Source organism: Terrapene carolina, unplaced genomic scaffold (genome assembly GCF_002925995.2).
Source record: "Terrapene carolina triunguis isolate 2854851 unplaced genomic scaffold, T_m_triunguis-2.0 Scaffold227, whole genome shotgun sequence".
NCBI lineage: Eukaryota > Metazoa > Chordata > Testudines > Emydidae > Terrapene > Terrapene triunguis.
In genome coordinates, this window is record NW_020664578.1 from 3,719,806 (window position 1) to 3,729,071 (window position 9,266).

The 9,266-nt window shown below is 46.7% G+C and overlaps 1 protein-coding gene across 1 annotated transcript; it reads right to left on the reverse strand.

Moving 5' to 3' along the window:
- Positions 1–641: 641 nt before the first annotated feature.
- Positions 642–6,141, reverse strand: LOC112122494 (immunoglobulin kappa light chain-like). The gene is made up of 6 exons (XM_026656241.1): positions 6,105–6,141; positions 5,523–5,855; positions 4,587–4,898; positions 3,053–3,163; positions 1,567–1,613; positions 642–737 (listed from the first exon to the last, which is right to left on the reverse strand). The coding sequence occupies exons 1-6, from the start codon at positions 6,139–6,141 to the stop codon at positions 642–644; spliced, it is 936 nt and encodes a 311-aa protein (XP_026512026.1).
- Between the last annotated feature and the right edge of the window lie 3,125 nt (positions 6,142–9,266).

The window sequence follows — 9,266 nt, forward strand, 5'->3', positions numbered from 1 at the left end:
GATTATCTTAATTAAAGATGTGTGGCCAAATCCCAGCCAGGCTTTTGAAGCGTGGATAAAACGCAAGGTCACAATGATGCACGACACATATAGACCCCACGCCAGTACTTCTGTGGCTTTGCAGGCACGTGTTGTATATGACACACAACCCCATAGCAAACCCGTGGGAATTACTAGTGGTACAGCAGGAGAGTAAAGGCCGGTTGGCTGAGTTCCCAGCAGTAATTCAAGACTGAAAGAAAAAGAGGCTAATTTACAGGCTGGGCCGGATTCCCAGCTGGTGTGAACTGAGAGCAATGGAGCTATAACCGCTGATACCAGCTGGGGATCTAACCATCCCATTTGTGAACCAGTTTAACTAAATCAGGGGAAACGACTGTGTTAAATCTATGCAAGCCCCAGTGTGTACACAGTTACAAATGGTGTTTATTGGCATGGCTTGTACAGGAACAATATAACTAACCCCAATACCTTTTAATTAGCTGTAAAGCCGCGTCCCTACACTAACATAACTAACTTGGTTTTGCTCGATCGGTGCAGAGATTGAGCCTAGACGAGACCTGGGAGCCAGGAAGGATCCAGCTCATCCCGTTCGGATCAGCAGTCTGTTTGCCAGTTCAGATCCCCCTGTACCAGGTAGGTCAGGATTTTTCACTCTTCCCTCTCGCCGGTCGCTCCATCGTGCTCCGGCCACGCTGCCTCGAATCAAAATCCAGCTGACAGTATACGAGCCCATCCTGCATGGTGACAGTCAGGAAAATGAACCCCCCCTCCTGTATTGGTATCAACTGTGACAGGACTGACCATCCAAGTGAGCTTACCCTCCCCAGACCTTATTAAAAATTCCCTCTTCCGCCTCTGCCTTCCCTATCCATGGTGTTTTGTCAAAGTGGAAACCGTCCCTGGAGTCTGACTTTAAGAAGTTGGTTAGTGACAAACTTTGCTCTTACAGGGCCTTTCCTTTGCAAATTTCAAAGAGCTTTAAAATATTATTTCTCTCTCTTTATGGTCCTTATCTGGCCCCCCATTATTCTAGTATCTGAGCACCTCAATTATTAATGTCTTTATTCCCGCCCCCTTGTGGGGCAGGGTTATTTTCCCCATTTTACAGAGGGGAACTGAGCCACACCGAGGCTAAGTGACTTGCCCAATGTCACATGGGGAATCTGTAGCGGAATTGACACCAGGTCTCCCAAGTCCCAGGTTAGTACCCTAACCATTGGGCCATCTTTCCTCTCTCTGTTAAGGGCTAATGACCTGCTCATCTCATGAGACAGACTCTGCCCTGAAGATCTTACAACTGGAACCAATGAATGAAACCTCCCAGAATTCCCCTGCTTCTCCCTATTTTACAGATGGGGAAACTGAGGCACAGAGCCATTTGGGGACTTGCCCAACATCACACACAGAGTTGAGATAGAGCCCAGTTCCCTCCCCCACCCCCATTCTGCTACTATTGCCATTAAAGCCACTTTATGGATCAATCCATTTAGGCCCCTAAGTGAATGGGAGCATTTGAAATGTCTGAGACGGGCAGCGACAGAGAAAGCTGGTAACACGCCGTACCTGGTGCTCCTCTGGGGCTGGCGATGCTGAGCTGCAGGCCTGGAATCCTGACACAGACAGAGACATTTGTAAGGTCCTGTTCCATTGGCATTTCCCCCAAAAGGAGCATACAGACTAATGGGGCCCCCGCGCAGTGTGGGGGCATTGCTCCGCCATGCCCAGCATAGGGCAAACAGACAGATGGTTATATTCAGAGATTTAGCACCGATAAACTTGACAAAATATGGACCAGGAATAACTTGCTCAAAAGCACCTAAGGGAAGGACCAGATCCTCAGAAAGATTTAGGTGCCTAACTCCCATTGGGACCTACGTCCTTTAGGTGCTTTTGAAAACGTTGCCCTTGGGAGAGCTGGTCTCATTGAAAGTCATTGGGACTTGGGCCAGGTCTACACTACAGACTTCTGCCAGCCTCATTGTCGGGCAGGGGTACAAAGAGATGTAAGCCCTGCCTGACGCAGCTGTGCTGGCAGACGGCCCAGTGTAGACTTAGTTGTATCAGCAAAACTGCACTTTTCCCAGTGTAGCTTTTCTCACGTGGGGGAGCTGGAATAATCTGTACTAGTAAAAACAAAGCTTTGCTCCCACTAGGGGCGCTTTGCCATAGGGATGTGACTGCACCAGTAAAGCCTTCCAAGTGGAGACCTGGACTAAGTCTCAATGCTCACAAGGGCTAGATTTTCAAAGGTGCTTATGCAGATAGGCGCCTATTGGGATTTCTGAAAGCATCGCAGCAGGTGAGGTGCCAAACTCCCATGGGGGTCAGTGGGATTTAGATGCCTGGGTGCGTTTGCAAATCCCATGAGGCGCCTCTCTGTGTCTCTAGGTGCCTAAAGACCGTTGAAAATCTGGCCCTCGGTCACTTTTGAAAACAGTCCCCTCCACCCACAGCAGGTCCATGGGTCCATCGCCTCCCTTCATCGCCAAAATCAAACCTTTCTCCAGAGGTGGGAAACAAGTTCCAGAGGTTGGGCCTGATTCGGTCTGCCCTGCACCCCGTGCAGTCAGCGGCACCGATCGGAGTCGATCAGCACTGCTTTGATCCGGTAGCGTTTCAAACCCACCTTGCACAGGGTTACATGACCATCCCAGGAGCCCGAATCCCTACCCCTTTACACCCGTTTGGCACGCATGTAATTTCAGTGACTTTAGCGGGGTTGGCTGGATTCACAGCAGCGGAGTGAGCAGAGAATCAGACAAGCTGCAGGGCAGTGGAGAATCAGACCCTCGGAAAACAAAGCTACTGAGATCAGGCAGCGTGACAAATAGAATCATAGAACTATAGGCCTGGAAGGGACCTCGAGAGGTCATCTAATCCAGTCCCCTGCACTCGTGGCAGGAGTAAGTATTATCTAGACCATCCCTGACAGGGGTTTGTCTAATATACAGTGTGTTCAGTCATCCCAGGAGCTAATAATGCCCTGGGGTGAAGCATGGGAATGGGATTTCGCTCTGCAGGAGTTTCTGGGATGAGCTGTGGTCATTACCTCGAGTGGAAGGGCAGCAAATCCAAACAAGGCTCAGAGACACCATCAACAGCACCAGGGCTCCCCCTACTGCCAGGGGAACGGCGTACTGAAAGCATCCATTGTCAAAGCCTGGGGAGGAAGCAGACACAACTGGCTCACTTGAGTAGAGACGGTCATGATTGCACAGCGTGTACGGAGCTGGGCAGAACACGGTTTGCCAGTCCCCTGAATATTCTCCAGACATTGAAAAATGTTCCCGTCCCAAATCGGGAGAAAAAGTCGGTATCTCAAATTTCTGTGACCCAAAAATCCAAAACAAACAAAGGAACAAACCCCGGGTTTGGGTCATTGAAAATATTTGGTTTCAATTTTGACCTTTTCTTCTTAACCTATTTTTAGTCTGAATTTACTAAAACGTCTCCACAAAAAGGTTTCCCCTGAAAAACTGAAACTTTCCGGTGCAGCAACGTAGAAAGGGACATTTCCACGATTTTGAAGCTTTCCTCCAAAAGTTGGTCAAGACGAGAGGTTTGTCCAAACTGACCCTCTCTCCTGAACTGTTTTGGTTTTGACAAACTGACACTTCTTGGCACAAGAAGGTTAATTGAAAAATTCCCCACCAGCTCTACCGTGTAACGTTTCACCCTGAGTTTTTAGCTCTGCAGAACAAGCCAGCAGGAGCCTTCGATCCATTTCACTCTCCCTTTTCATTAGGCCAATGAATAATATTCCCTTGGGTCAGTGATTTAGCCTGTTCCCAGAACCTACTCTGCAGCTTCTGCCACTCCTCTCCCTTCTGTGCCCCATGAGAGCACCTCTCCCAGGGATATTTGGTACTATTTCACCGTGGAACATACTTCGCACATGGGCTTTTTGTGCACATTGGTTCAGGCCACTACAGACTTTTGCCGACCAAACTATTCCCGTCGAGATGTGAAGAGGTGTGATCCCTCACTGACAGGGGCTCCTACTGTAGGCTTTTACTAGTGCTGCCTGTTCCCTCGTGGGAGTGGCTTTGCTAGACCAGTACAAAGCACAGCTTTCCTGGTGTAGCGGCACCCACACCGGAAGCACTTTGCCAGTATCCTATCCTATCTCCTAGAGCTGGAAGGGACCTTGAAAGGTCATCGAGTCCAGCCCCCTTCCTTCACTAGCAGGACCAAGTACTGATTTTGCCCCAGATCCCTAAGTGGCCCCCTCAAGGATTGAACTCACAACCCTGGGTTTAGCAGGCCAATGCTCAAACCACTGAGCTATCCCGTCTAGCAAACTGGTATTTCGACACCAGCAAAGCACTCCTAGTGTAGACATGGCCTCAGAAAGAAGAGTGGCGTTTTCTTGCACTGCCTCTTCTTTCCCTTCTCAAAGTTCCTTGCAAGTCTCTCTGCACCTAATTAACTAAAAGGTTCATACATTCTAGCTTTCCGTGATGACAAATTATTTATTTTTTTAATTTATCATTTCAAAGCAGCTTTGACTGAGGGCGCCTCCCATGGCTATAGCTTAGATCTTACTCCCCTCTAACTCCAGAAGCAAATATAAAATCACTCACGTTCAATATACCTGGCACTTTTCTTCACACTGGTGCCAGAAGAGTTGAATTTGACTTCACAGGTGAGAATTTTCGCACTGGTCCAGGCATCCTTCGGGATGCTAATGTGACTTATGAGCATTAAGGATCCATCCTTTGCTTTCAGTGATCGCATTAGTGCTTGTTCCTGCCAATCCCCAGAAATATTCCAGGAAATTTGGACTGGGTTGGAAACTCCATGGATAATGCAAGCCAGATCAACCGTCCCAGTGGAGATGAGACCAGGGAGAGATGGAGCAAGAAGCAAAACCCAGCTGCCGGTGGTGTAGCTGTCTGAGCAGAATAGAGCAGAGAATTTATTGTTCCATCCTGTGTCTGACTCACAACAGACCTGCCGGCTGTTTATTATCTAATTAAGGGCACCAATTTTACTTTGTTACAATTGTACACTTCCACTGAAATCAATACAATTACACGGGTGTAACTGACCGGATTTTAGGAATGTTAATCTCATGAGATGGGGATTGATTCAAAGTCAAACATTCTGCAAAAAGAAAAGGATAAATTTGGCTAAATGCATTCATGGCTGTTAGGTCAGAAACATCCCCAGTTTGGCAGCTATAAATAGTGCTGAGAGTAAAACTAAAATGCTTTGAGATCTACTGGTGGAAAGCACTAGGTATGTGCTAGGTGGGTTTATTATTATTATTCAGGAGCTCTTTAAAATAAACTCTGTCATCTTTGACCATTGAACATTTTTAATTGAATCCCCCAAAACTGCAAAATCGGCTTCTTAGCAGCTCTGTTTCGTTGTCATTTTTCAGCTTAGTTTCCCCTTTTCAGCCATTTCAGCTTTGAAAATGGTACTATGTTGTTCCATTTTCCAGGGTTTTTTTTTTAACATCTCAGCATTGCCGATCACTTTTCCCCTTGCGTTACACCATTATCTTTCCTTACCTCCAACAATCAGTGTGGATCCATTGCCAAAAATCAGATAGCTGCTGGTTTTAACAGCACAGTAATAGTCACCAGATTCGTTCTGCTGGACATTGTAGATTTCCAGTGTCATGCCGTGTGTCTCGGGTTTGCAGGCAAACTTACTTACATTTTGATCATTTAAGCATTTCTTGATGCAGGTGGGCCCCTCACCTTCTCTTCTCCTGTACCAATAAACCGAAATGCCACCTCCTTCCAGTTTTTCTTTGGAAGAACAGGGGATCTTTGCCGTAGCACTAATTTCGACAAACAGGAATTGCTGAGTCGGGTACAGAGATAACTGTGCTCCCAACACTGCAGAGATAAAACAGGGTATAGTGATTAACCTCCATTCGTCCTCGGCTACAAAATAAACTGGACACTTAGAATTCAAATGAATTAATCTTCATAAGGTTCATGCTCTGTAACGGAGCCTTGTTAGAGATCATGCTAAGACTATATCAAAGCATGGGGATCTCTTAAGTTCTCTGAGCCTATAATAGGAGATGTTCCGTTTTCTCAATTCTAAAGGTAAATGCTCTAAAAAATGCTGAAGGATTTTACCCATGGAAGACAAGAGCAGGTATCTGACAAGCGGCATGTCTGTAGGAGTAAATAATTACCGTCCTGCAACCCCAGCTCAAGGGCTGCTGTCTACTAGACTACAAAAGAGTCCAATAACATGGGCAGTGAACGCCTCCCTGGGGGATAGGCTGTGGTGGTGATAGGTACCACTGGCAAGTATTTGCACAGAAATCACGCTGGATGGGGCATGTCTGGTATTTCCAAGAGTAGATCGCCCCATTATTTGAAGGTGCTGGATTATTTCTGCTAGCTCCAAATTGCCCTCCTGGTTTTTAATAACGATCAGCAGCAACTGGGACCTAGCTAGGGTGACCAGACAGCAAGTGTGAAAAATCGGGACGGGGGTGGGGGGAAATAGGAGCCCATATAAAAAAAAAAGCCCCAAATATTGGGACTGTCCCTATAAAATAGGGACATCTGGGCACCCTAGACCTAGCACACGATGTCTTTCTAACACTGCAGTATGTTGATTCTCCCAGACAGAAAGAGACACACACATACGCACACACACACCACCCATTACAAATATGTCTTTTGCTCACATCAGATCCATAACTTCGAAGCGCCTAGAACTGAAACCGGCTCTGGGAGGAGGCAGGCGGTGGGGGCTGCGGACCCAAAGAGACGGACTATCCCATTGAAACCGTCACCCACCTTGTCTGGTTCTCATTGGTGTTAAATGAGCAGAAGCCGTGATGGCCCCATGCTGCTGTCTGCTCGTTTTAGGCCCTGAACCTGCACTGAGAGTTGCCTGGGTAAATCTCTGTTTGCACAGAACCCCATTAAAATCATGGGAGTCCACCTGGGTGCAGGAGTCTGACCAGGCGGTTTTCAGGGCAGGATCAGGGCCTTAACTTGTGTGTCCAGCAGGAAGTTATCGCTTGTGTTATGCTGAAGTAAGGTCAGAGGATCCCGTTTCCTTCAGACTCACGGAAACAGCACAGGGGCGCTGAATGTCCATCACCACACTGACTGACCTGGTCCTAGTGCCATCACTTATGCCAATGCAAAATGGTTGTCCCGCTTTATTTGACTGGAATGGTAGGGTTCTGCACCCATGTCGCCTGGGGGCAAAGGACTGCACGTGCTGGGGAGTGAGGCCCAAGAGGGGGGTGTCGTGAGTGAGGCTGGTTGAAATTTTTCATCCAAAACTTCTGGCTGGTGAACGATACTGATTCAGTGACATCGACCGTTCGGCAAATTTGTGCCTGTTTTGCCAAATGGTTTTGATCGAAAACAAACAAAGACATTCAGAAAAACTCGAAACGTTTTGCTTTTTCGGTTCAAAAACAACTTTGTCCCTTTTTGCGTGAATTTTATTTAAAAAAAAAATCAAAAATGTATAAAAGTGGTCAGAAACAAAATATTTCATTCCACCCACCATGATTTTTTTTTTTAACTTTTTGATTTGCAGAAAATTTTGAAACATTTTGTGTTTAGTTTGGCTTGAAACAATTTTCCCCCCCATATTTGCCAGTGAACTGGGAAATCTGTTAGACTTCCCGCTCCAGTTCTGAGCCTATTCCACCATGCAAATAGCTGAAAATGAACTGGCTTTGCAAAATTGCCTAGCTCAGGCCCAGAATTGCTTGGGTTGCTTTGACTATGATGTAGATGGAAAAAGGAATGACATTTTACTCATCCATCAAAAAATAATGACTGGCTTCTGGTGAAAAGCAGGCTGGAATTTTGCCAGGCTGTAATAAACAAAGAAATACAGCAGTGACTATTGTAGTAACACACAAGGGTTCCAGCTGAGATCCCATCGTGCCAGGCGCAGCACAGTCACACAGTGAAAGGCAGTCCCTGTCTTAGATACTCGTCTGGCCCCAATTACCGTAGTATCTGATATCAGGGGGTAGCCGTGTTAGTCTGTATCTACAAAAACAACAAGGAGTCTGGTGGCACCTTAAAGACTAACAGATTTATTTGGGCATAAGCTTTCGTGGGTAAAAACCTCACTTCTTCAGATGCAAGGCATCTGCCTTAGTATCTGAGCATCTCACAGTTCTTCATGTATGGATCTTTACAACCCGCTTGTGAGGGAGGGCAGTGCTATTATCCCCATGGTACAGATGGGGAAACTGAGTCATGGCACGACTAAGCGATTTTTCCAAGGACACCCAGCAGGTCAGTAGCAGAGCTTGGAATAGATCCCAGGTCTCCTGAGTCCTCATACAGCGCCTGGCCTACTAGACAATGCTGCTGCTCCATGTGATGCTTTCTGAAGGAACATAGGGACCAAGGAAGCATAGCCGTTCTTATCTGGTTCATTTGCATCATCTGGCATTTTATGCCCCCAGTTCCAACGGCTGCATTATTTCAGAAGTGGAAATGGAAAGAATGCGTATTGTCTTGAATTGGATTTCGGAAAGATTTGACGATGCAGGCTATAAAAAGCCCTGACGGTGCAGTGGTGCTTTTTACTGGCCTCATTTAAATAAAAATGCAACAAGCGAAGCCACATCACAGAGTCTGTGGTCTTGGACAAAAGGGTGAGTCAGAGACGGTCAAGGTGAGAATTCAAAGAGCTGATGTCTCCGCACGCTGAATGGAAAAAAAGATGCGGCCAGTTCTGTATCATTTCCTTCCTGGTCTCGCCTTCAATGAGAAGTCAAAATAGGATGCCCAACGTTGGGGGAGTTTTTGAAATACCGCAGGCTGGGTTTGCGCTGACAGGGGAACTTAAAGGAAATGCAAGAGTAAGAGTGAGCGCTGCAGGGCTGGGCGGATGTCACCTATACGACAGGATGCGTTTGTATAGCATCCCTCAGCATGGTCTCAGAGGGCTTTGCAAAATGATCTCTCTACTGCAACTGAGAGCCAACGGGGAGTGTACGGTCTCAGAGGACAGGGAACAGGCTCCGGAGCCTTTCCCTTCGAAGGCCTTGTCTAGAGCTGGCTGGGGATGTTCCATAGAAAAGATTTTTCTATGGAAAATGCTGATTTGTCCAAACCGAAGCTGTTCACGGGAAAAGTTTGGTTTCAACGAATCTCCCAGTTAGAAACGTGGGAGGAAAGAACAGTTTTGAAATTGCCAGAACATTTTGACGTTTTCTAAATGAAGAGTTTCATTTTTCAGTTCAACGTCACTTTTTGTTTCAAAATTTCAGTTGATTTATACGAGAAAAAAGGTCAAAG

Excerpts from the sequence above, each read along its gene's own strand:
- LOC112122494 (XM_026656241.1), bottom strand. The coding sequence starts at position 6,141 with ATGCCGCTTGTCAGATACCTGCTCTTGTCTTCCATGG. Across the intron at positions 3,164-4,586 it reads AAGTGCCAGGTATATTGAAC|GCTTTGACAATGGATGCTTT; the intron begins GTGAGTGATTTT and ends CTTCCTCCCCAG. Across the intron at positions 738-1,566 it reads CAGCCCCAGAGGAGCACCAG|GATGGGCTCGTATACTGTCA; the intron begins GTACGGCGTGTT and ends GTCACCATGCAG.